This window comes from Sycon ciliatum, chromosome 9 (genome assembly GCF_964019385.1).
Source record: "Sycon ciliatum chromosome 9, ocSycCili1.1, whole genome shotgun sequence".
In the NCBI taxonomy this organism is placed as follows: Eukaryota; Metazoa; Porifera; class Calcarea; order Leucosolenida; family Sycettidae; genus Sycon; species Sycon ciliatum.
The window spans coordinates 27,443,355-27,469,953 of record NC_088651.1 but is presented as its reverse complement, the minus strand read 5'-3'; the positions used below and the strand labels follow the sequence as shown (position 1 = coordinate 27,469,953).

Here is a 26,599-nt window from a genome sequence, read left to right as displayed (position 1 = left end):
TAGTCTTGCACGTGGAGCATCATAACAGCTGTCCGACATGACTGCTCAACAAATTGACAACAATAACATGACTAAGTCTTGTTGTTCACACACGTGCACCCACACACACTCTCTCTCTCTCTCTCTCTCTTTCTCTCTCTCTCTCCCTCTCTCTCTCTCTCTCTCTGGGCTGAAGAGTCGAAGACCCTGCAGGCCTGCACTTCACAGCCCGGCCGTCATCTTCGTGACGTCTTCAGCTTATGACTTGATCGATTGAACATAAGCGCCACTCCATCACGTGCCAACACAGGGGATCTGGCTACATCTGCTAGCTGCTTGCTTGCCTTCAAGGCTTCAATGTTTCATTCATCCGTTTGCGCCTCACAGACTCAGAGATAAGGAGCATGGAAGTCGAGCTGGATCCGATCCGCGCTAGAGCTAGCTGCCTTTCTCGACTGGAGCCAGTGCATAATTTATGTTGATTCATTGTTGGGCGTGTGGAGCAGCACAACTGCGCTAACTGTCTGCACCTAGGCTATTATAGGCTAGCCTAGGTCGTTGGGGAGTTGCATAGTTTTGCCTCATGCCATGGATACTGTTGACTACTAGTACTAGTTTTTGTAGTACTTGCCCCATGCATGCAGCTGTACAGCTGTACAGCCAGTGGCAGTGTGGGTCACGGCGTGGGCACGGCCAGACCTCACCCTCACTCAGGATGTATCGGCTGGAAACTCTAGCTCTGGAGTCTGGTTTGCACTCTCCCGTCTACCATGGTCTAGTCATCCAGTGGTTTTGCCGATAGCCTCAGATAGGTGTTGATTACGTTGATGTGGATCACATCCAGTAACAAGATAATTAATTACAAGCGCACCGGGCGCGCGTCTCAGTTCACTTGCAGGACCTTAGCAGTTTATGGCCGCGGTGCTGCTCTGGACATTTGGTGCAGCTTGCAAGACCAGTAGGAACAGTTCAACTGCGTAACAAGAAAGGAGAAAGGAGAAGACTCGGGAGTCGGGTAGTTGTCCGTTACGTATGATAAACAGTTCTGCAGTGTTGGGAGCTGGAACCGGTTACCTTGTGCGGCGATATGTGACTTGCTCGTACAGTTCGACCTTGCAGCCAACGCATGCATGCGACACATGCATGCTAATGAAAGAAGAATTCAGCAGCAGTGTACTGTCTGTAGTAGTGTAATCGGATTGAGGTGATTCTGCGGGACACGTAGTGAGGTGTATCGCCCCGATCAAACCCTGGCATACACTGGTTGCTGAGTTACATCAAGGACAAGGGCTCTCGCTAGCGCTCACCAAGTATCAACGCCAAGGTAGTTGAAGTCTGAACACGAAACTCAAACTACGAGTCTAGGTAAGTACCGGTTACCATGGCTACAGCATTGGCATGGTGTATGTGATGCGCGACCAGACACACACTTCATCTGTTGGTAACCATGGTAACTAGTCTACATGTACATGTACGTTTCCTGCCTCAGGGGTGTAGCTGATCCCCCTTTTTGGGGTGTGCAGTGTGCACGGCCGCATACAATGTAAGCGGAACTGTAGAGGAGTGGCCGGTGTATGTCATCCATGGTCATTGTGCGCATGCTAAACCTACATGTAGGTCGAAATGTTTAGGGGGGGGGGGGTGCACCCCCCCCCCACCCCAAGCCCCATACGGACTACACGCCTGTGTGTGTAGTTGTTGATTTGTGGTGGGCGTCTGGATTTGAGGCTATTTTGAGCACCCGCACACACGGACACACCACGTGTGTAGGCCCGTAGGCACCGGCGGACTATGCTCGAAAAGCAGTGAAATTGGCGGAACCATACAAACCTTATGGCGGGCAATTCCTCGAATTCTGCTCCATTTCTTTATCCACATACCAAACATGCATGAAACTTACCAGAAAAAGTACCGAATTCTGCCAATTGTTCTGCCGGCATAATCCGCCGGTGCCTAGTGTAAGGATAGGACTGGGTCAGAGTACAATGTCTACATGTACATGCACATGTAGCTCTACTCTCCGCCGAGGCTCATGCATGCATGCCACCAAGAGTACATTATACCTGTATAGTGTACACACATGTACATAGCCATAACTGGTTAACCGTGTGCAACGCTCACTGCTCTTGGAGCATTTCGAGCACTCTTGGCGGGGTTTGCAGCTCTTTATAAAAATGCTTTGCTTCACGGAAACGTATTTCATTGCGAAGAGCTGCGCTTCGGTCCTCTGAGCTGTGCTGAGGAGCTCTAACAGAGCGAACAGTTGCTGTCCACAGATTTTAGTAACCATACTGGTTGTGTACTCTTGGTGTGACCATGCATAATTTAATTCATGATTGCATGACGTAATTCGAAAGGAGCTGCTTTTCACTCGCTGGTCGGGTTTCTTTGGCCGCAACTGTACAGTCATGCACTGCTATTAAGCCTATGAGCCCGCCGCTGTTGTCTCAGACTCGTCTGTCCATTACCCCCCGCCTGCATTATGTTGTGGAGTGCAGCGTGTATCCAAGCCGGCAGGCCGTGACGTCATCATGGATGCAGTGATGACAATGCTGCCGGCAGAGAAGATGGTGAAGAAGGACTGGGAGAGCCTGGAGAACGGAGATCACCTGCTGGTGCGCAAGGATGCTGGCTTCGCCGGTCTGGGGACGTTCTGGCATCATGGTGAGTATTTGCAGGGAGTTCACACAGTCACGTGACACAGTCATTGTATTCGTCATGGGACTAGAATGAAACCTGTCTAAGACGACCACTCCGGGGACGTTCAAAACGTGGTCTCTGTTACCAGGTGGTCTACTTCTCCAGGGTCAATTGACTGAAATAACAACCCTTGTAAGTCCGAGTTGTAGTGGTTTTCTACAACTGTAGGACAGGTGGTCACCTTCTCGGAGTGGTCGCTTTGCCAGGTTTTACTCTAGCTAACTTTAACCAACATGGTTGACATCATGCCACCAGTAGGAATTGGAGGGGTTCACATACTGTACATAACACATTTGTGTTAAACATGTGACTAGTTCATGCGGGGAATAACTGGAGTTGGAACCAACATGGCTACACGTACATGTATTATGATAAATGATAAAAAGATGAGAGGGAGAGAGAGAGAGGGAGAGAGAGAGAGAGAGAGAGAGAGAGAGAGAGAGAGAGAGAGAGAGAGAGAGAGAGAGAGAGAGAGAGAGAGAGAGAGAGAGAGAGAGAGAGAGAGAGAGAGGAGAGAGAGAGAGGGAGAGAGAGAGAGAGAGAGAGAGAGAGAGAGAGAGAGAGAGAGAGAGAGAGATAGGGAGGGAGGGAGGGAGGGAGGGAGGGAGGGAGGGAGGGAGGGAGGGAGAGAGAGAGAGAAGAGGGAGGGAGGGAGGGAGGGAGGGAGAGAGAGAAGAGGGAGGGAGGGAGGGAGAGAGTAAGTTACATTTATAGAGAGAGAGAGAGAGAGAGAGAGAGAGAGAGAGAGAGAGAGAGAGAGAGAAGAGAGAGAGAGAGAGAGAGAGAGAGAGAGAGAGAGAGAGAGGGAAAAAGACGGACAGACAGACAGACAGACAGACAGACAAACAGATAGACAGACAGACAGTCAGAAAGAAAGAGAAAATAAAATGCTGCATGCAGGAAAACTGCCATCGGTGATGTAGCAGGGTTCTAGCTATGTCAGTATAGTAGAGGGGGGGGGGGGGGGCAGGGGAAACTTTTACCCACAACCCAATTTTCCATTTCCCAAATGTCTTGCCATGATGATGCAAAATGCAAGGTACAGGGCGAACCGTCGACTTCACCCCGTACAAATGTGCCTCTATGAACCCTCTAGGTGGTTGTAACTATCGTCTGTATTTTCGTTGAATGGCATGGGAAAACATAAACGTCGACAAATGAGTAGGAGGGCGTCACTCTTTCACAGGGGGGGGGGGGGGCTCATTCAGAGTAGGAAGGTAATGCTCTCCCCCCCCCCCCCCCCCCCTGCCCCCCTTTGGCTAGAACCCTGGGTCACTGTAGCCATTGCTGACTCCTCTTCTCTCTTACCAAGCATGTGACTGTGTGTGGATTTGTGTCATGCATGGTATATCCAAACACAGGTCTCTATTCCAAGAAACTGAACAAAGTCATATCATTCTCCTGGAGACCAGCACCGGTACGCCCACCGGCAGACAGCATGGAAGAGGAGATGTTTATGGAGGAGGTCCTAGGGGACGATGATTCCCCCCGTGACGAGTCACTCTACACGTGGCTCAGGGAAAAGTACATGCAGGTTAGGGACACTATACACAATGCAGTCATGGCCTTGGTTAATATGGCTGGGACGTACTTGCTCCGCTGGGAGGGCAGAGTCGTCAGCGAGGATCCAGACACGTTTGAGGACGCGGAGTCCGAGAACGGAAGCGAGTTCCTGGCCATGCCCTACGGGGCAGGGTGCATCAAAGTGGACGGAGTGGAAGACTCGCCCTATCAAGAAGAGCTGACAGACAAAGACAAGGTGGCACGGATTGCCGAATGGTTCGCCGGCGATGGTGACAGGGATGTGGCGTGGAAGCGACAGTACGCGTTCGGTGCCTACCACCTTCCCACGTGGAACTGCGAAATCTTTGTCAGCTTCTGCAACACCACGCAGCTATTGCCGCAGGACCTGACGGCCGAATTCGAGAAGGGCGGCGGCCAGCCGTTCGAGCAGAGCTTTCTGCGCGAGAACGCTAGCCTGCGTTCGGTGCAGAGCGAAGGTCTGACCGTCAAAAGCATCTTCTAAAGTTAGCCAGATGGACTCGGGGACGTATCTGGTTCCCCTTCGAGGGGGGGGGGGGGGGCACGGCCGAATGATGTGTAGGATGGCTGGTGGCTGGTGGCTGGTGGCTGGTGGCTGGTGGCTGGTGCATGTCATTCACAGTCATTATGACTACCTGTACATGTACATACATGTTTACATGTTGTTAGTTGTGTGAACTATAACAAGGTTTATCTAATGCTACTACTACTACTACTGTACTACTGTGCTAGTATTGGATTGTCTAATATGTACAATCATACATGTGCAAGTGGCCAATATGCAAAAAGCATAATATGCGCCGGAAATTTTTGAGCATATTTGGGCCCTCCCTAGTATGAGCGCTGAACCCAGGTTGAAGTTTTTAGGGGGGGGGGGGTACACGTGCCCCCCCCCCCCCCCCCCCGCGCCCCCGGTGCTCCATGCGGGTTACACGCCTGGGACTCCTTACATGTACACTCACTAGCCTGTGCTGCATTTGACACTGGATGGACAACTAGGGGTCAGCGGACACTAGTAATTCTGGCAGGCATAATCGTATCAAGCATTGACTTGTGCATGAGTTTCAGACATGAGGCATTATCGCCGTGTCACATGTACTGCTTTCTGTTGGTTCATGTGGCTCTTGAATGCTGAGGACTGTATGCACTGTATTTGTCTGTGGTCACTGATCAATATTATTACAGCATTGTGCAGCCATGTCCCTTGAACACTCATATCTTGGCAGATACTCTGCGCCACGTGTGCTTTTGAAGTTTTACTTTTGTTATGATTCGACCCGGCATATGCGTTAAATAATACGAGAGATTTATCTCAGGACCCGTTGGTCGCAGCGCTTCGCGAATGGGTGCTGGGAGTTGTCTCTTGGACCTGGATATTTGGTTCGTTGAATTGGAGCGAGGTTTGACTGCGTTACGATCGTCGACCTGTTGAAGGTTCGCAAACGAATGATTATGACTGTAGAATTCTACACATTCAAGTATGGGTGGACTTTTAAAGGGTTAGAAAGCAGCGGCCAGTGGAACATGCACCAACCCAATATGCTGAGGGTACTGTAAAACATGTAATTTTAGGTGCAATTAAAATTTCGGTGCCAGAGACCAGCCGGGTTTCAGGTGTAATTTAGAATTAGGTGACCAGGGTTCCCTTCACATACAGTGCATACTCTAGTGCCTTTTACAATGTAGGTGTAAATTTTAGGTGCCTGGTTTCTCTACCGAAATCACCGAAATTAAAGAATACACCGAAAATGACATGTTTACAGTATTCACAACCAGCCGTGGAGGCAGAGCGTATTGCACAGTTCAACTACAGTGAAACCTGTCTAAGGCGACCGCTCAGCAAGGGACCGTACAACGACAGCTCAGCAAGGGACCGTACAACGACAGCTCAGCAAGGGACCGTACAACGACAGCTCAGCAAGGGACCGTACAAATGCGGTCGGACCGTCCCTATTGTACGGGTGGTCTCTTTATCCAGGGTCATTGGATTGGAAATGACCTGCATTAGTCTTGGTTTTAGTGGTCCTCTAGGACAGGTGGTCGCCTTGACAGGGTATACAGTGAAACCTGTCTAAGACGACCGCTCAAGGGACCTTCAAACCGTGGTCTCTGTAACCAGGTGGTCTCCTTATCCAGTGCCATTTGACTGGAAATAGCATCCCTTGGTCCTGGTTGCAGTGGTCTCCTGGGACAGGTGGGTCACCTTATCCGAGTGGTCGCCTTGACAGGGTTTACTGTACAATGATGCGTGATCATGCTGACTGTCTACTACAGTCCATTCATTGGAAACTGGCACCCTAACTTTTTGATGTCTCCTGTACATAGCTGTAGATATCGTGAAAGCAACAGTACATCCTGCATTGTGTGACCCGTGCAATTACTCCTTGCCACAGTTGAGGCAAGAAAAGTCCAAGAACAGGGAAATAGAAATTCAGCCAGGTTTTACAAAATTGGGACAGGTATGCCATGGCAAAATGTGTGGAGAAGCAGATCCAAAACCCAGATTTTTGAGATTTTAAGTGGGTTTTTGATCCTCAATTCGGCCCAAATCGGACTTTCAAAAGCCAGCGGTCCAGTTTCCGATGAATGGACTGTAAGCATGAAACACTCAAAGTTGCCACAATGAACTACAAGTACACTGTACTGTAGCCCTGTTCCATTGGTGTACAGTGCTGGCAACTGAAATCCGACCCCCCCCCCCCCCCCCCCGAGCTATGGGTTCACATTCTGGCGGTCTCTGTTTCGTAGTTCTACCATCCCGTGTTGGGTCTTTGCGATGTGAGCGCACCGCTCAGGGGATCAGGGGGTCGGATTTCAGTTACCAGCACTGTAGATCCACAGTCATTCACTTGTGGAGCTATAAAGAAAGGGAAAATCTGGTTCGCGGACAATAAGAACAAAATCTGAAGATAAAACATTGACTGCCACCGCCCGGCCGCTGAACTTGGACTTTCTCTAACTCACTGTAGCCAGTGTAGTACAGCAATGCTCTAGCCAGCGTAATTAGGATAAAGGAATTCTCTGATTTCGAAAATAGCTGAACACGAGCAAGGAGGGGATGGCATGGACACGGCATACCGTGATGCACGCATGGGCGGAGGACACTTGCAGAATTCAAAGAAAAATTAATAAAATAAACCTCCACGTACGTCCAGCAGTGATAATATTGAAAAAGAGTGTACACTGCAATTTTTACCGAAAACAAAACCGAAAATGTCGGTACTGTACTAGTACACTGCCTGGAAAACGGATTTACCGAAAATTCCCCTCCAGGAAACCGGAGATTTTGGAAATACCGAAAAAATTACACCACCAAAAATTTCTGGTTTACTATACTCCTACCAATAGTACCTTGTGATGAGTACCGGTAAACGTTAGCAAAGAAAAGGTTATACAGCGACTTGGTCACTACACCAACGCTGGCTGTCCATTCACCGACTGCATCAAGACAAGCCACCTTGAACAGCGGATGCCCAACGCACTCGTGCAGAAGAAGGATAAGATTACCTAAGGGAAGTCCGTCCTGCTGAGACTAACGGGTAGTCTGTGCGTTTCAACACTGCCTTTAGAGAACAGGCAAATGCTGAATTGGCTAACCATCGGAGCTGCTCCATCGTTTGGCAGCATACTCAATTGCCTGCATTCTGTGGTAGTGATTTGCTCAGTTTCAACTTGCCAATGCCCCGGCTGACGAAGGAACCCACGAACATGTGATCACCATGCATAGAACAGTGTGATGTGAACGCTAGCGTATGAGCACGTGCATCGTGCCAGGTACGAATGACGTCCCCGCTCTCAGACATGTGGACACACAGACCGTACGGATTGCTGGCCTTCACTAGCTCGTCGTATGGCACGGCCTGTCGTGTGTTCGCGTGTATGTGTACATGTGTGTGTACATGTGTGCATGCGTGTATGTGTGTGTTTTGTGTGCGTGTGTTTGGATGTGCATGTGTGTGTGTGCATGAGTCGGGAACAAACAGCATAAAACAGCACATTAGATGGACTACGAGTACCGGTACTTCAAAGTACTTGAGACGTTTGAGAATAGATCGTTGCTGGCATGCCACCGCTGCACCGCGTGAACTAAACTAGCCACCCTTGCTACCACCACATCACAATAGTGCACGCCTAAACTGATTACTTTGTGTGCATCCACATTCACACACACACACACACGCGCTGAGAAGTTTTTGATCTTGGGATAGCTTTGGGGTTTCCCCAGCGACATGTCTCGGGTTTCAGTTCGGAAAGAGTTCATGACTCATAACAAGAACAAGAACTAGAACAAGAACGACAACAACAACAACAACAACAACAACAACAACAACAACAACAACAACAACAACAACAACAACAACAACAACAACAACAACCACGACTACCCGAAATAAAACTTGGCCAAACCCTACTAGAAACAGTAACACAACATCGTCACCTCGGCATCATCTTTCAGCACGACCTAAGATGGTCAGCCCACCTTGACTTTGTGCTAAAGAAAGCTGTAAAATCTTTCAATATTCTCTTTAGGCTCAAATCAACTCTACACACTAAATCACTCTCTCTCATTTACAAAACGTATATCCTGCCCATAATTGAATATGCATGCATTGCTGTCACCCCGCTCTCAATCGCAGCCCTTGACCGTCTTGAGCGAATCCAGCGCAAGGCGGCCAGAATCTGCCTCCGTCTCCCCCTCTACACTCCTCTGGATCATTCAACACTGCTCCATCGGCTCAAATGGCCGACAATGTTCTCTCGCCGCAAAGTGAAGCTCACCCTTCTTGCTCACTCCATAAAATACCAATATGCCCCACAACACATACGCTTGCTCAACACCCCCGCTCAAGTTACGGCCCAGTACAGCCTTCGACACGCACGCACTTGGCACCTCCCACCCTCCAGAACCGATCGCTGTAAAGACTCCCCACTGTACAAGTCCCTAGAATACTACAATGCCCTCCCTGCTAGCATTCGTGACGTCTCCTCCCGACCTGCTTTCAAACAAGAAATCTGCTCACTGCTGATTAACTCAATCTGCTCCTGCAGCGCTCACCCTCTCCCATACTTGTAAAGTTCAAAGTGATGTAAATCACTTTCCAACTGTTTAACCCACAATCTCACCTTCTCATAAATTTATCTCTTATTGGCGATGGTGCCATCGTGAGAATAAAGAATTCAACAACAACAACAACAACAACAACTCAAAGTGATGTAAATCACTTTCCAACTGCATAACCCATAGCCCCACCCACGGCATCTCACGTTCTCATAAACTTATCTCTTATGGGCGATGGTGGCATCGTGAGAATAAAGAATTCACATTCCAAAACAAAAACAACAAGAACCACAACAACAACAAGGCGCTTTCCAGAGGGAACTTCAAAATCACCATAGTCACCGCATTGTGCAGCACGTGCGCACCATCGCCGAGAAGAGAACTCTTCCATTTCATCATGGGACGCCCTGCGATCTGGTCATTCAAATCCTAATCCTGTTTCAGCAAATCGCTCCCCCCCCCCCCCCCCCCTCTCCTTTCTGTCTGTCAATGTTGCAAGGCTGTCGGTGGACGGGGCTCCGTTCGCACCCTCCGAGCCCCCTCTGATTCTGTGCCTGATTCGGATTAGACTGCACAAAATCATGTGTCTAATCAGAACTGCATCATGTGTCTAATCAGAACCGGCAGAAGCAGTCCTTGATTGGTCCGGTCATACACCCATGTTATGACGTAATGCCGTACAACTTTAGCTCTACTGTGTATGCACGCACGCATATCTTTGAGAGTCTTCTCTGTCATTTACAGATTGAATCTTGTCAGTTTTTCTACTTCGTGTATTCTAACTAATAAACTACTTGTGTCTTGTCTACCGAACCTAACAGCCATAGACCAATACCCTAGCCGTTCATGCGTTGTGTATGATAAACCGGGGTACAGTCAGACCTCGCTTATCCGATCCTCTTTTATCCGGACACCTCGCCATCATCCGGAACACAATCGTTGGTTACCGATTTGCAGCATATCTCATGCATACATACAGTATGTGTGTTCGATTATCCGGTTCCCTCGCCTATCTGAATATATTTTGTGATGGCCAAAAAGTTGGTCCGGCCATGGCCTGACCGAACCGGACCGGTTCCGCCGCGCCTGTCAGACCAATCGTTGCCAACATACTTGCACAGTCAACTTCGCTTATAACGACTGCGGATATAACGACAATTCGCGAATAACGACAGAATTCCCATGCCCAGAGCAAAGTCCATTCTACCTGTATACATATAATGAGACTTCGGGTATAACGACACTTCGCGAATAAGGACACTTTTCTGATGCCCCGTCGAGTGTCGTTATAAGCGAAGTTGACTACTGTACTTACATTAATCATCAGCCGCACCAAGTAGGGCCGGTTATCCAGCAGAGTGGACTTCCATGTGCGGCCCGCCGACATGGCAACCAGGTAGCCGGAGTCCGGGTGACGTCGCACGTTGTCCGGGAAACCTGGGAGGTTCTCGGCGAGCACTTCCGACTGACCAGTTCGCTCACCAGTGATGAATATCCTGCAAGGGAGCAAGGCACGGCAAACATCGAGTACTATCATTTCAGAAATTTTCAGTGCTCAATATTTTCGGTATGAGGGCAAAAGGCCAGGTTAGGTGAACAGAAATTTTAGGTACAGAGAAACAGTTCCCTATTGGATTAAGTGCATTAGTGTTTGTTCGGTGTATTGAAGTTTAAGTTATGAAACAGATGCACCGAAAGCACTGAAAATAAAAGTACACCGAAAATTTGTGAAATTACAGTATTCGGTTCATTTTTAAAGAAAGGACCAACACGTTACATGTTTGTGTCAAACACGACAGTAAGATCGGGCGCCGTAGAACACTTGGGCTGGAAAGAATGCATGTGCAGTTTTCTACATGTTTTCCGCGTGGTGTGATCGCATCGTATGATGCTCTCCATTGCATGATGCTCTCCAGGGAATAATTTAACCGGTATCGCATCGCAGTTTGCTACACAATTCCTCTGAGGTGCGAAGCAACTTCAGAAATGCATCGCAGAAAACTGCGATGCATATTGATTTTTCACTGTACCCTATGATGCACAGTGCACATGCCGGGTATGTCTCTTACTAATTACTAAGTCTTAGGGATAAATTAGATGCACGAAATTTCGAAAATGCCGAGCTATGCATCCTGGCACTAGGCTAGGTTTGCAACTAAGGTGATACAGTGTCCTTCTGGTCTGAGCTTGCACTCTGATCAGCTGTCCAGAAGGACGGTTGTCAAATGTTGAAGCAGAAAATTGCTACGCAACATTTTTGAATTACTATTCAAGTTTGATTTTGCATAGCAAAATTGCTATGCAAAAGATTGAAAGTAAATTATTCCCTGCTCTCCATGAACACGAACAGAACGACTAACTATTAGCACACGAAGAGACGAAGCCAGTTGAAAATCTGATGAGGCCTTTCGTATCTTTACTTCTTTATAGAATGACTAACATGTCAACATTTTAGAACAAAGCTAGGCTGCGCTCTGAGCCCCTGCATTCTTCGGTGCCCGATCGTACTGTAACAGTTACTTTGAAATACAGTCAAACCTCTTTAGCAAGATGTTGGACACACACTACGGGTACACGGTAACATGTAACATTTTGGTCCTTTATTTTAATATTAATCCTTGGCTCTCCATCCGAATCTTATTCGGTTCATGCTTATTGGTTTTTCGAACCTCGTGTATTGTTGTACCCCCCCCCCCCCCCTCGTATCCAACAAGAGTGGAAGCATGGACTGGCCATATCCACTTGCAAGCTAAGTTGTCACCTCCTCAGCATTCACCAGAACAGGCAGGTCGATCAAAGTCACAAAGTTTTTGTTTCCGTGGGCAGTACTGTAAAAGCAGAAATTTTCGGTAGTGTTTTATTTTCGGTAACTTCGGTGCCGACAATTTTTACCGAAAATAAAACACACCGAAAATTTCGGTACAACCGATACTGTATACATGTAGTACTAGTACACTTACCTGGAAAACGGGTTTTACCGAAAATTTCCCTCCACCGAACCGCCGATTTTGGAGAATAGCGGAAATATTACACCACCGAAAATATCTGCTTTTACAGTACTTATTTTGTGCTGAAAGGCTGGTCTCTTCAGTGCACTACTTCTGTTGTGGACATGGAAATCCGGTCGCACGTCTAGCGGCCCCAGGGCGCTGGCCATGCTGCCGTGGCAGCGGAAGTAAGCGGTAAGAGCAGACAGCACGCGCTGCAGCGCGCTGGTCGCATCGGATCAACATGACCTTGTGCACTGCCCGCGCTGAGGGCGCCGGCCCCGGTCAATCGACTGGATTTCCATGTCCACGACAGAAGTACTTTGTAGCACATGCACTCCCATGGAAAATAACTTATTCATTGGGTTTATTTTCCCCTTAAAAGAGGCTGTGTAGAAAGCGCGATAATGAGGAATGGGGATTTCCCCCTCCATGCAGTGTAACAGTGACAAAGACAGCAGCAGCAGCAGCACATCTACACGGCAGCTCACAGGGAATGCCAAACACGGCGGTTGTCCTGTACGTGTACCTTGTAATGCGGTACATCGAGGTCTCGGTGACGATGATGCTCTTGCCATCGTGGCTCAGCTCCACACCGTTGGCAAAGTGAAGATCACGCGCAAACGTGCTTGCAGAGCCTGCAAAGGAGGAAGAGTACGGAGGAGGAAGAGGAAGAGGATGAGCCCTAACAAGATGGGCACAGCTAGCTCTTTGGATAGTGTGTACTGGTTGATAGGGGATTCACACGACGCGCAAACTCACGTGTGTGGTACTCTTTTTACCCGTGTGACTAAAACGCGTGCAAAATCTTGGTAAACTTTCTCGGGGGGTCCTAGGCCCACTTTTGTGCATTTGCGCGCGTGTAAAACCGGCGAAAGTACTTGATTATGGTACTCAAGTTACATGAGTATGCTCGAGTACACGGATGCATGAGAGATTTGCACACGGGTCTGTTGTCTGTGTGACTCCGATGGGCAGCTTGTCCACTTTTACACAAACGTGTTTTCGTTCATTTTCACGTCGTGTGAATACCCTATAACCTATCCAGGTAAATCGTTTTCATGGTGACGATAAACATGCAATAAATTCAAGAAAAGAAAACCCAGAGCTTGAAGCTTGTTCGATCCACGTAAGGATTCGATGAATAATGATACACGTAGTACTGTTAGTGAAGTGGACGCAGATGCTAGTTTCGATTATAAAAAATTAAAAATGTTTGTTCTTAGTCTGTGCGGCTGAAAATGAAGATTCCACTGCAGCTGGGCTTTCTGGGTGACTCGTATCGCAGTATAGACACACCTGGTGAAACTTGGCAGTGAACACACGCCCGCCCACGCACGCTCTCTAAGCTGCAGAGTTAACCGTCCGGCACCAAGCTCTCCTTCTCACCGCCACCACCACCATCAGTTTGCGTGTGGACGTCGTAATATTCGTACTCTATACATTTCTCCAACATGAAATGAACTTTCACAGCGCACAGCCGCCCCGAAGTCCTTTCGTGTAGGCAAGGACTTGGTGCGGCTGTGCGCTGTGAAAGTTCATATCATGACGAGGGTACAGAGGAGCTACGTCATGCTCCTTTAATTTCGAAAATTCTTCCCAGCAATACACGGTAACTGTCCGTTGCAGTGAGAGAAGCGATCGTTCTTACCCGTCACTGGGTCATACCGTATGATACGTCCCCGCCCGCCGGCACTCATCACGTCATAGAACAACTTGTCCATGCTGTACGTCGACACATCACTGAAGTACACAGCACCGTCCGGTCCGATGGCCAGGTCATCCGCAAACACCAGCGGTGCACCGTCGACAACCTGCCAGGTGCACAGGCCAACACATCAACACGTCAACACCTCGGCTATCCGGACACCGAAGTTACGGGCACTTCCGTCTATCGGGCACCCTTTGGCACAACTTTTTGTCACTTTTATTCGGAAATAGTGATGTCACATGCCATATCTATGGCCTTTCCCAATCAAAATGTATGTGATTTGGAGTTACGGACATTTCAAAGTTACGGCCAGTGCTAGGTCCCAGCCTGCCCTTGTAAACGAGGTAGGAGTGTACATCAAAGCACCAATACACCGATACCCCCTGCCGGAATTTAAAACAGGCTGATACCTGAAACCACCGATGCAATGCTGACTTGTGCAGCTCTGAGTTCATCGTAGGACACACACGCGCACGCACGCACACACACACACACACACACACACACAGCTGCTCCCTTATGCAGCTCAGTAGCTCTACATGATAATACCCATACCTGATTCTGGTGCACCAGTGTGTCCATCTTTCCGTCTAGCAACGACAGCTTCAGCAAACCCATGAATGCGTCCACGATCAACAGGCTGTTGTCAGGCATGACGCGGAGACCCAGCGGCCGGCCACACTCCGGTCTAAGCTCTCTGACGCTGCTGTCTGTGTGCGTGCATGTGTGTGTGTGTGTGGGTGTGGGTGTGCGTGCGTGTGTGTGTTTGTGTGTGCATGTGTGTGTGTGTGTGTGTGTGTGTGTGTGTGTGTGTGTGTGTGTGTGTGCGTGTGTGTGTGTGTATATGTGTGTGGTGTGTGTGTGTGTGGTGTGTGTGTGTGTGTGTGTGTGTGTGTGTGTGTGTGTGTGTGTGTGTGTGTGTGTGTGTGTGTGTGTGTGTGTGTGTGTGTGTGTGTGTGTGTGTGTGTGTGTGTGTGTGTGTGTGTGTGTGTGTGTGTGTGTGTGTGTGTGTGTGTGTGTGTGTGTGTGTGTGTGTGTGTGTGTGTGTGTGTGTGTGTGTGTGTGTGTGTGTGTGTGTGTGTGTGTGTGTGTGTGTGTGTGTGTGTGTGTGTGTGTGTGTGTGTGTGTGTGTGTGTGTGTGTGTGTGTGTGTGTGTGTGTGTGTGTGCGTGCGTGTGTATGTGTGTGGCATGGGCACAGTTGGCAGAAAGACAAATAGCGAAAAATCCACATGCAGACAACTGTTGAAGCATGAACATTAGAACATTTGGTAGAAGGACAAATAGGTGAAGCAACAACATGTAGACAGCTTAAAAAGCGTGCACATCAGAACAGTTGGTAGCAAGACAAAAACGGGTGAAACGTCAACACGCAAACATCTCTACAAGGATGAGCATCAGCGCAATGGGTAGAAAGATAATATGGACTATTGGCGTGCTGTGTGGAGTGGTAACATAACAAGTGGGGACAGTTCGTAGAAAGACAATACGTGGAAACATCACAGCGCAGGCACCTTTCAAGGTACTAGGTGTGGAGATCGGGACTATTGGACGCGCGCTCACCGCAAACCATGTCCTTGCATATCGTAGGAATTCGGTGGGAATTTCCCCACCACCACGGCATTCTGCGTCATTCATACTTCTCATAGTTCTTTCCCAGATAATTTGTTGCGATCCCCTCCCTTGTCGTTGTACATTTATTTCTTTGTTCAACTCAATCTCGTAGCATGGGCACGTAGCGCTCATACGGGGAGCCACCTCAGAGATGATGGCGGTACCCAGACATAGCATCAGCAGCTCGACGCGGATACGTCAGTAAAAACATTAAAATGATAAAATATTCATTGTTTTGAGGGAAAGATGCAAACGGGAAAAGTCTGAAGAAAAAATTGACTGTCACCACCAGGACTTGAACCAGGGACCTTCCCTTGAGGCCGGCGATGCCCTAACTACTGAGCCATGGCGTAGCCGTCATCCCAGCAGAGACTGATTATAATAACATAAAATGATGATAATAAAACTCACCGCATGCGACCTTGCCCGTATTGGCCACTAGTACAGGTTCGTCAGCTGCCGGGTCCACTTTCCAGATTTGACCGCTCATCGTGCCCGTGTAAAGCATACCTAGAGATGGGACGTGCACATGTAGAGTATACCGACGGATGGGACATGCACATGCGTAGACAGGATGTGCTATCACCAACAAATATCCGCCTTATATGTGAGCTAGCTGAGTGGCAAAATGCCCATTTATGGTTTATTTAACTTAAGTGCGCACAGAAACCCCATATATAGTAGAACTGTGAGTGGCAAACATACTATGTGACGTATATAGCATGACGTCCTCTGTACAAACACTGAACACAGTGAAAATGCTGGCACAATGTACTTGCAACTGGTTAAAGCTATCTGTACTCTATATCCACGGTAGGGAGGGCACAGCACAACAGTTTGACGCAGGTCTGTGTTTCAATGCTCACAGCACTACAGTTTGATGCAGGCCTCAAGTTTAATGCTCAGAGCACAACAATTTCATGCAGCTCTGTGTTTCAATGCTCACAGCACAACAGGTTGACGCAGGTCTCAGTTTCAATGCTCAAAAGACATTCAACCTAGCGTGCTAAGTGCACACCGCTGACAACAACGCATGCAGTCATATGCCACGCAAACTACACATACAGTCAACTTTGCGTATAACGACACTCGGCCGGGCATCAGAAAAGTGTCCTTATTCGCAAAGCGTCCTTATACCCAAAGTCTCATTATATGTATACAGGTAGAATGGACTTTGCTCTGGGCATGGAAATTCTGTCGTTATTCGCGAATTGTCATTATATCCGCAGTCGTTATTAGCGAAGTTGACTGTACACGCTATAAGGCGGCAGTAATTAACAGAGTATGTTCAGCTCACCATCATCATCCCAGGCCAAGCACTCGGCTCCGACCAGGACGTCGGGAAACAGAATCTCGGCGTCAGCTAGAGACTCGGACGAATCCGGTGACAGTGCTCCGGTCATTTCGGGCGGTGGTGGTACACTGAGAACAACAAACATAACAACATCTCTTATTGGCGATGGTGCCATCGTGAGAATAAAGAATTCAAACAGATGTACCAATAGACGTACCGTACTGTGAAAGCAGACATTTTCGGTGATGTTATATTTTAGGTAACTTCGGTGCAGACAATTTTTTTCCGAAAATGAAACGGACCGAAAATTACGGTACTACCGGTACAACTATGCATGTAGTACTAGTATACTTACCTGGAAACGGGTTTAACCGAAAATTTCCCTCCGCCGAACCGCCGATTTTGGGGAATACCGAAAATATTACACCATTACACCACTGAAAATGTCTGCTTTTACAGTATGTTTCAGAGTATAAGCCGCACCCAGGCTTATTGTCGCGACATACAGACATCGCTGCAGCCATGTTTCTCTCGTGCCAGGTCACGAGTTCCCAATTACTAGTACATGTAACTGTGGGTCGGAGAACGGCTGGAAAAAATCCTTCCGCTTCCAAGCAGGACTTGAACCTGGTACCCTCTGTTTCTCAACCATGGTTTTAGACCCCCTATGCCTGCCTGCATGGATGCAGCGAATGGGATTTTCGGTCTTTGACCACTTTGTGGGGGGGGGGGGGGGGGGGGGTCTGATCTATTCACCTCCCACCGCTTGGGAGCTCCATCTGCGGCTCTGCACCTTGATCCTAGAGGGCGGTGGCATTCCTGCAGATGCGGAAAATAAGGCATCCAGCCAAGTCTCAGGCGAACCGTGAATTTTTTATATTAATTTTTTTATACAGACATCTAGGAAAAGGTGTCTGCTTCCCACACCGGAGCTCGCGCTTTTCCGCCGACCTGACTTGGACACTTGGTGCGGGGAGCAAACACTTTTCCTACATTGTACGTAATCATGGCCGAGGTCGCTACCCCCGTCTCATACAGTCATTTACCCTGCCCTGCTTACCCTGCTTACCCTGCTTACCCTGCTTACCCTGCTTACCCTGCTTACCCTGCTTACCCTGCTTACCCTGCTTACCCTGCTTAGCACAGTTTAGGGTTTCCTGTAAAAAGGCGCTGACGCCTGTTGGGAATTCCCCAGTAAAAGAAGAATAGATAATAAATAATAAATACATAATTCATTTGACCATCGTAGGATATTAAAGCCGCACTGACTTTTGGGGGGTGGACTACAAGTGTTTAAAGTGCGGCCTATACTCCCCGGAAAATACCATGGGTTGGTCACTAAATGCTAGCCTGAGATACCATGGGCTGGTCGCTAAACCCGGCTCCGGGATACTACGGGTTGGTCGATAAACCGGGTAATAGATACCATGGGTTGGTCGCTAAACCCCGGGTCCAAGATACCATGGGTTGGTCGCTAAACCTGGCTCTGAGATACTACGGGTTGGTCGCTAAACCGGGTAATAGATATCATAGTTTGGTCGCTAAGCCCGGGTCCAAGATACCATGGGTTGGTCGCTAAACCCCGGGTCCAAGATACCATGGGCTGGTCACTAAACCCGGCTCCGAGATACCATGGGTTGGTCGCCAAACCCGGCTCCGGGATACTACGGGTTGGTCGATAAACCGGGTAATAGATACCATGGGTTGGTCGCTAAACTCCGGGTCCAAGATACCATGGGCTGGTCACTAAACCCGGCTCTGAGATACTACGGGTTGGTCGATAAACCGGGTAATACGAAACTCATAGATATCATAGTTTGGTCGCTAAGCCCGGGTCCGAGATACCATGGGTTGGTCGCTAAACCGGGGTCTGAAATACCATGGGTTGGTCGCTAAACCAGGGTCTGAGATACCATGGGTTGGTCGCTAAACCAGGGTCTGAGATACCATGGGTTGGTCGCTAAACCGGGTTCTGAGATACCATGGGTTGGTCGCTAAACCCTAGCCCGAGATACCATGCGCTGATCGCTACTGTAAAAGCCATTATTCTAACGAGGCGCATATATAACGATTTCCCAAAATTGACTAGTTTACGTGTACCAAAGGTAACGATTCTCACTCATTCTCAACGCTCAATAGGACAGTATATGTGTCGATTTCTGTATAACGATTTCTATTTTAACGACAGATTTCTCCTCGTTAAATCGTAAGAGTTAGCACTTCGTTATATATATTGCTTTTACAGTAATCCCCGAGTTAGACATTAGACGAGAACAAGCATAGACGTTTCTCCGCTCACCCTCTCGGCTGTGGATCGATGATGCAGTCGGCAAACAGCGCTAGATACACCAGGTAGCTGACCCCGCCGAGGAACAGCAATCCCAATATATCACAGCAAGTACCAAGCTTTGACCGAGATCTGCAGATCACAGCACAACAGTAAAGCAAACACAGTAAATCCACAGTACCATAATTTCACCAATTTTGAGTGTACTTTTATTTTCGGTACTTTCGGTTCCTCTGTTCCATACCTAAAATGTCAAGACACCGAACGAACACTAACACACATACATGTAATCCAATAGGGAACTGCTTCTCTGTACATAAAATTTCTGTTCACCTAACCTGGCCTTTTGCCCCCATACCGAAAATATTGAGCACCTAAAACTTCTGAAATTAGAGTATGCGATGAGCATGCCAATGTTTGTAATACCGCATGCAATTACCGCGACTGGCTGATCGCAGATGTTGAGCTTGGCTCAACTTTCTGGATGTGACATAAGATGCGCGCTGTGCGATCCGGACCTTCTTTACAGCAAAGTTGTACAAACTGGTTCAAGAGTTGCTTGTAGATTTGAACAAGTTGTACCCAGCCACACAACTAGGATGGTGACGTACTCACATACATGTACATTTGAGGTACATCGGCAAGGCGTCGTCGCATCGCTGACTTCTTTGATGAATGGCATTTCGCGAGTTCGCATCGCACGCCGCCGTCGCAGATCGCGTCGCATCGTGCATTGCATCTCAAAAATGCTTCTGTGACTCTCACTTTTATTGTGACAATCATGAATGTAGCGTGCATTCCACAGCATGCCTTTATTTATTTATTTATTTATTTCACCTTCCCGTGGCCAGAGAATATAGGCCAATATGGAGGGAGGGGGCGGTTACAGACGATCCATGCACAGTCGTGGCCAAAGACATCCGACTCACGTGCGGAAAGCAGCGTCAAGACTTATACAGCATATGCAGCCCTCCGATGGGGTTTTTCAACTCTTTTTTGGACCGTGCATGATGTAATGCATATTATGGAAACATTTGACTAGTCGTGGGTTGGATTTCTTTGGCCACGACGCATCATGGCAACTGTGAGAGCTATTCATGTGCAGCTGCACCCGATTCCGAGTCGCTGCTCATACACACTGACATGGCATGGCATTGCTGTACAGGCTTGTGCAGACTAACCGTCCACTATCGGCCCCACCTCGCCTGTTGCTGTGCGCCTTTGACGAATCACCGGACAGCGACCCAGCCTCTTCCAGAGATGCGGGCTTAGCACCTGTCCGCGTACGCCTCTCCATGGCTAGCCGGCAGTGGAAGTCTACGATTGGCGACCACCCTACACGGCTACAGTCAGTACAGAAAAGCTGAGTGGTGGCACTGCGCTCTTCAACCACTCGAAGGTATTATTGGAATTAAATTTTATTATCTTTTGATTCACGTTTCGTACTGCGGCAGCGAGGCCGGGACTCCGATTTATCCACGTCCACCCAAGCACAGAAAGCGTGAGGAAGAATGGCTGTACCTACAAAGCCTAAGGTCGTAAGGAGCAATGATTGTGTGACTATGATGTGAAGGAATGACTATGTGAGGACAGCAACTATGAGTCCAAAATGGCATTTCGCTGATTTTCAAGTCCAGAGCCGGCTAGCTAGCTGTGCACGTGTCGACCAAAGCAACAATACAACGTTACGTTACGTTTGCTGTTTGTTTGAGGTGGGGTCGCGGCCTCGCAGGCGCTTTCACATCAGATTCATTCTGATCTGATCACAGGACAGACACAGAGTCAGTACACCAGGTCGACTCCGTACCCCCCCCCCCCCCCCCCGGCCGTAGGCTTAGCTCCGATCCCGATATGCAGGCTTTATTATTCACAATAACAACAAAAAAACACACAAAAAACGACTGATGAGGTCGCGTCGACCGATATCGCGATATCGTAGTCGTTCACCCAGAACAAAGTCACAGTTTTGACATGCACGCGGCACAAAGTTCGTAGGCCGTCAGTATCGAGGATGCAGAATCAAGAGCTTGAATCGCTGACGTCTTCCATTAGCAGTGCCAGCTGTGAAGAATGTGACAGTGATGATGAACGTGGCACGCCGGACGTGCTGCCTCCTCTCCCAGGTCCGTCCAGCGACGGAAGTCGTCGCCACCAGGACACACGTCGGGACGCGGACGCAGCGCCCGCCATGGCATTAGACCATCAGGCGGACAACAGCGCATTTGCACCAGCAGCACAGGCAGCTTCAGCTACAAGTGGTGGCTATGCCGAAGACGGGGACGGCTTGCACAGACAACGACGGCGGCGTCCCCGAACCCGCTTCGCACCGTGGCAGAAAGCACGCTTGTTGGCCTTGTACGAGCTGAACAACTCGCCGAAAACCAGCCAGTTGTTGCAACTAGCCAACGCGACGAAACTGGACGTTCACATCGTGCGCATCTGGTTCCAGAATCGAAGGTGCAACCAGAAACGATGGGAGCAAGGCAGAGGTCGCGGTGCCGACCCCTATCGCCCCACGCCCACGGTGCAGTTCCACGATAGGAACCGACACTCCCCGCAATCTACTCGTGCCCTGGCCCAGGCTGCAGGATATGCGGACGTCAACGCTATGCCGCCGCTAGCGCTCTTGCGACCGCCGAGCTACGCGTCGACAGCGCCTGCCAGTGCACCCAGGACAACTAATACTTTTGCAAGACGAGCATCATTACCAACGCCGCCTCCGCCAGCCCTAGCGCATGAAAGCTGGCTGACAAAAAGCTCAGCGCGCCTCCACCACCACGTGTCAGAAACAGGCGTGCATGAAGTGGAGGTCACCAATGAGGTAGGGAAGCATTACAATGTAGATCTACAGTTCACCTGCCTGTTGATCATGATTGTATTGAAGGGACAGCACCTAGGTTATAGTGAATGGGATCGCGACAGTAGGGCGTCTAACAGTAGGTCGAAGTACACCTGGGCGCCAGACTTGACGGCGTTGCACCGTAAGGCGCGAGAACATTTTGCCGCGCATACAGTAAGGCGTATGGACCACACGTCCCCGATTAGCGATACAGAATGTCACCACTACCACAGGGCGTCCATTGCCTTTTGATTATTATTTTTTTCAATCTTCAAGTTTGCTGTGAATACAATGTAAGTTTTATCCACCTCCACATACTTCTTCTTCCTTGGTGGTGGTGCATCTCCTCCTTGTAGTCTGGCTCTTTCGGTCTCGCATGTTTGCTGCTCTGACTTAAGAACTTCGATGAATTTCCAGAGAGTCGGATGACAGCAGCTTGCGGACGAATTAAATCTTCTATGCCACGCTTCGGGGCAGTTGTTGCTTCTTGGTTCGTTCTGGATCGTACGTTCATGGACGTTCCAGAGTGTTATTGGGAAGGACGGAATCCTTCGTGGGCCGTCTTGAACTTCCTCTCCAATGTAGTAACGTTCAAAGTACCGAAGGAGTTTCTGCTCTCCCTCGGCATAGGTGCCTGGAAACCGTGGCTTGAGAAGCTCCCAGTATCTGACAACATCCCCTTGTGGTACGAACGCTAAAGCAGATTTCATTCGCACCAACAAGGAAAACTCTTGGTCTTGGCTGTAGGGTACTTGGAGGCCATACTCTTGTACATGCTTGTAGATATTCTGTGCCAAATGGAAAAGACATCCTGTTACTCTTAGCAGTGGATACGCATGCTGGAAGGCCTGAATAGCTGGCTTCTCGAAATCTGAAAGGAGTTGGTGTGGTTCAAAGGTATCTCGTAGCGTTGCGAGGGCAGCAAGCAACCGGTCATACGTTACTCACTGTTTGTCAGGTAATAGGGCATACACGAGCGGAAATACCTGACCGTCACAGCGAGCATGGATTGTGTATAATTGACAAAATAGCTTGGGGACGCTCTTGAAGGTACCATCCACGTACCAGCTTTCGGAGGTTTCGAGTAGATTCAGATTCTCGTCTGTACTGAACAGAAGAATCCGGTCTTCTCCAGGTCCGCTGTCGAACATCAGAAAGTTCTTGTTACTTGCTGTCAATTTAAATTGCTCCGGGAGAACAAGTTCTTGTAAGTTTCTTGGATTTGGAGGAACATTACCGGCAGCAAGCCGTTCGCGCTGGATAGATTTCTTAAGGGAAGATGCCTTAGGTAACGAGGATAGGCAATCAGCAAACAGATCATTCGTTGCAGCTCTCAGAACGGCACTCGTTGGCTCAATTGTCGTTGCGGCCCTTGTCCGTAGCTCCTCCTTGGCTTTCTCGACTGTGACACGCGTCGCATCCGGTGGGTGGCAGTGGGGAACGGTCTTGAACACGTCATCCCTGACAGTTTTACAGCGTCCCTTGCATTCGCCTCGCCGCTCACACCTCCAGTAAGTCGTGTCCTGTAGTCCGTCCTTGTCCTTGGTGTACGAAAACCCCTCATGGATGAGGAGTCTTCTTCTTCTTTGTAGTAGATAAGTGAATACCATCGGCTTGAGCTGCCATAGTCAGATTCGGTTATCGGTTATGACTAGAAAATCAGAACATTGCTTGCGATATTTGGGGGGGGGGGGGGGGGGGGACGTACCTGTGTTTTATTCCGAGGTGATTTGTTAAGTTATTCGACATGGGTCGACATTATACAGTTTAGCGCCGATTCGTCTCGCCTCCGACGTGTCCCAACGCATTGATGTCTCAGTGCCCTCGTGTCTCAGCGCCGTGATGTCTCAGCGCCCTCGTGTCTCAGCCGTATTATCTCTAATAATAATTATAAGCACAGTCTCCAATAATAGCACGTCTCCAATAATAGAACACCTTGGGGCGGCATTAAAAATAAAGTGCTCAGTCTCCATTATAAGCACACTGTGTAAATTCATTATCTGTACCGGCGAAAAAAAACCCTGAAATGTGTGTGTCTGACATGAATTTGGCATGGCAACATGCCTCTGAAATGAGGTTGAAATAATAATGGAACAGTCTCCAATAAAGGAACGTCTCCATTAATAGCACGGGACGGAGGTACATTTAAAAAATAAAGGACCGTGCTTATATTAGAGATAACACGGTAATCACTTTTTGTTCCACCGGATTTTCGTTGGTATTGAAATACCGTATTTTCCTGAGTATAAGGCTGTCATCACACTACGTTCTCTGACTCCCGCTCATGTCTACGTCTGTGGTGAAAAATCCTAAACGGGTAGTCGTGTCATCAAGCAGGCATAGTTCTTGACCCGTAGACGCGGTCACGTTTTTGGAGAAATTTGAAGATTCAAGCGCTTGCGCTTGAATCTTCAAATTTCTCCAAAAACGTCTACGTAACGTCTACGTCTCCCGTTTCCTACGTCTGTGGTGAAAAATCCAAAACGGGTGGTCGTGTCATCAAATGGGCATAGTTCTTGACCCATAGACGCGGTCACGTTTTTGGAGAAATTTGAAGATTCAAGCGCAAGGCCTACCACGTCTACGTCTCCCGTTTCCTCTGCTCCCGTTTTCACTCCGTACATGGATCATCATGACAACCAACCAAAAACTCCTAACGTGGACGTACACGCAGCGCTTTGTACCGTGGTGTGAAGACAGCCTGTAATTTATAAAGCTGCACTTTGAACACTCAACAATTCCCCCCCCCCTTCCCCCCCCCCCCCCCCCCCAGCGGGTGCGGCTTATACTCTGATGCTCAAATTAACGGTGGTAAATAGGGTAGATGTCACTGTAGGTTGTATTCGTGGCGGGGGGGGGGGGCTTATACTCCGGACAATACCGTATAGGATAAGTGGTGAGGTGGCGCCAGGCTAGTTTCACAATCGCAATAAACAATATACTGTATAGGCTGGATCAACATTACTTTTCTTGTTTATCATATCCATGATGTGAAGCGTGCGCGTGTAGTTGCCGGCGCATTTGTCCCATGGCATTTCCCTGAACGATACTGCTCCGTGATGTACACAAAGTCCGGAGTGATTATGGCATCTTGAAGCCACCAATGGAGGTTACTATAGTGCTGCTCAATGAAATCCAGTCACGTCACTTAACTCTGCGCCGGGCGTTGCGCAGCCCTAGACCTGCGAACACTGGGATTCGAAATGGTGCAAGGCGCAACCTTGAGTGCTGCGACTGGATTTCATTGGTTGGTTGGTTGGATTTATTTAAAGTCGTACAACAAACAGGCATATCTGCCTCCTTATATGAAGACGACTTCTGGCAGTAAAACATTTAAAAAAGAAAAAGAGAAAAGAAAAAAAAAGAAAAGATAATTTCATTTCATTGAGCAGGACTGTAGTATGCTGTTATATCATTAGTTGAGATGCTTTGGCAAAGTCGTGGCACAGCGTGTGTTAGCGATGCACTAGCGGCTCACTGTCCTATACGAGAACATACTGATACTATGCATGCACATGTACTAACATAGCGGCCGTGAGCGGTTCCTTTGTGCGCTTAGCACCCGTAACTGATTCCGGAAATCTGCCTGACTCATCGTCATGACGTCTCACGCATCGCCTCTGTAACATTGGGGTTGCGCGAATCCGGTCATTGTACTGGTATAGTCAGACCTCGCTTTATCCGGTCCTCTTTTACCCGGATCCATCGCCATCCGGAAGAAAATAGCTGGTTACAGATTCACAGCTTATGTGGTGCATCCAACATAACACACACTCCATATTAAAATTAAATTTCACGGTTCGCGTCAGACTCGGCTAGAGGCCGAGTTTTCCGCATCAGTAGGAACGCCACCACCCTTCAACGATCAAGGCGCAGATGTACAAGTAGCTCCTAAAGCGGTGGGAGGTGAGGAGGTCAGACCCACCAAAGTGGTGACCGAAAATCCCATTCACTGCATCCATGCTCCCCCCCCCCCCCCCTGTGTACATTATTTTGCAGATAACAAAGTCAAGACTTAGCGAATAATTTGAATTCGTTGGATTTGAACGTTCGTTTAGTAAAAGTGGTCATGCAGTAGTTTGTGAAGTTGATAGTCCTCTTGTCCGTCTGCATGTGCTCCTCGTCTGTGTCTGCAGCTTTACCCACGCGAGACATCAGTGCTGAAAAACCCGGCCGCCTGCTATCGCATCCTCAGCGATCTGACTCCGGAACAGGCGCAGGGCCTGGAGCGGTGGGCACGGACGGTCCTTGGGCTGAGCCACTAACTCGCATAAGACGGTGCTCGATAAGACGGTGCAGTTGGTATTAAGGGACTCTGGGGACCTGAAGAGGCTAAGGAGGATGGCAAGCAATCGGAAGGAGTGGGCACAACCTACCGGATGTATCCACGAACACACTCTCAATCACTGTGTTGCGCAATTCCGTTCGACTATTATTTACGCACGTTGTTGTATTTGGTTCTTGTCTCATAGAGTCCAGTGTCTCATGTCGTATACTGGTCTAATAGTGCGAGTATGGTGCGATGTGTGACTGTTGGAGAACATGCACTCCACGCCGGCTTACGGCCAGTTCACTCACAACACCACAGA

At 48.7% G+C, this 26,599-nt stretch overlaps 3 protein-coding genes across 3 annotated transcripts; 2 read left to right on the top strand and 1 right to left on the bottom strand.

Annotated features, from left to right (window-relative positions):
- The first annotated feature begins 556 nt into the window (after positions 1 to 556).
- On the top strand, positions 557 to 4,872 carry LOC135824513 (uncharacterized). Its single transcript, XM_065337252.1, has 3 exons — positions 557 to 1,344; positions 2,478 to 2,643; positions 4,041 to 4,872. The coding sequence occupies exons 2-3, from the start codon at positions 2,511 to 2,513 to the stop codon at positions 4,703 to 4,705; spliced, it is 798 nt and encodes a 265-aa protein (XP_065193324.1). The 5' UTR covers positions 557 to 1,344; positions 2,478 to 2,510; the 3' UTR covers positions 4,706 to 4,872.
- Positions 4,873 to 7,079: 2,207 nt separating this feature from the next.
- Positions 7,080 to 20,813, bottom strand: LOC135824726 (adipocyte plasma membrane-associated protein-like). Its single transcript, XM_065337435.1, has 9 exons — positions 20,353 to 20,813; positions 19,184 to 19,303; positions 16,888 to 17,012; positions 16,002 to 16,100; positions 14,534 to 14,688; positions 13,919 to 14,081; positions 12,797 to 12,905; positions 10,596 to 10,776; positions 7,080 to 8,081 (listed from the first exon to the last, which is right to left on the bottom strand). The coding sequence occupies exons 1-9, from the start codon at positions 20,466 to 20,468 to the stop codon at positions 7,851 to 7,853; spliced, it is 1,299 nt and encodes a 432-aa protein (XP_065193507.1). The 5' UTR covers positions 20,469 to 20,813; the 3' UTR covers positions 7,080 to 7,850.
- A 298-nt stretch (positions 20,814 to 21,111) lies between these two features.
- Positions 21,112 to 26,545, top strand: LOC135824724 (homeobox protein prophet of Pit-1-like). The gene is made up of 2 exons (XM_065337434.1): positions 21,112 to 21,992; positions 26,147 to 26,545. Exons 1-2 carry the CDS (start codon positions 21,183 to 21,185, stop codon positions 26,273 to 26,275), a joined length of 939 nt encoding a protein of 312 aa, XP_065193506.1. The 5' UTR covers positions 21,112 to 21,182; the 3' UTR covers positions 26,276 to 26,545.
- The last annotated feature ends 54 nt before the right edge of the window (positions 26,546 to 26,599 follow it).

What these genes read in the sequence shown, in the direction of transcription:
- LOC135824726 (XM_065337435.1), bottom strand. Translation starts at nt 20,468, where the DNA reads ATGGAGAGGCGTACGCGGACAGGTGCTAAGCCCGCATCTCTGGAAGAG. An exon ending in ATCGATCCACAGCCGAGAGG is followed by an intron (nt 17,013 to 19,183) that starts GTGAGCGGAGAA and finishes TGTTGTTCTCAG; the next exon opens with TGTACCACCACCGCCCGAAA. An exon ending in ACGGTATGACCCAGTGACGG is followed by an intron (nt 12,906 to 13,918) that starts GTAAGAACGATC and finishes CCTCCTTTGCAG; the next exon opens with GCTCTGCAAGCACGTTTGCG.
- LOC135824513 (XM_065337252.1), top strand. Translation starts at nt 2,511, where the DNA reads ATGGATGCAGTGATGACAATGCTGCCGGCAGAGAAGATGGTGAAGAAG. An exon ending in GGGGACGTTCTGGCATCATG is followed by an intron (nt 2,644 to 4,040) that starts GTGAGTATTTGC and finishes ATCCAAACACAG; the next exon opens with GTCTCTATTCCAAGAAACTG.
- LOC135824724 (XM_065337434.1), top strand. Translation starts at nt 21,183, where the DNA reads ATGCAGAATCAAGAGCTTGAATCGCTGACGTCTTCCATTAGCAGTGCC. An exon ending in AAGTGGAGGTCACCAATGAG is followed by an intron (nt 21,993 to 26,146) that starts GTAGGGAAGCAT and finishes CTGTGTCTGCAG; the next exon opens with CTTTACCCACGCGAGACATC.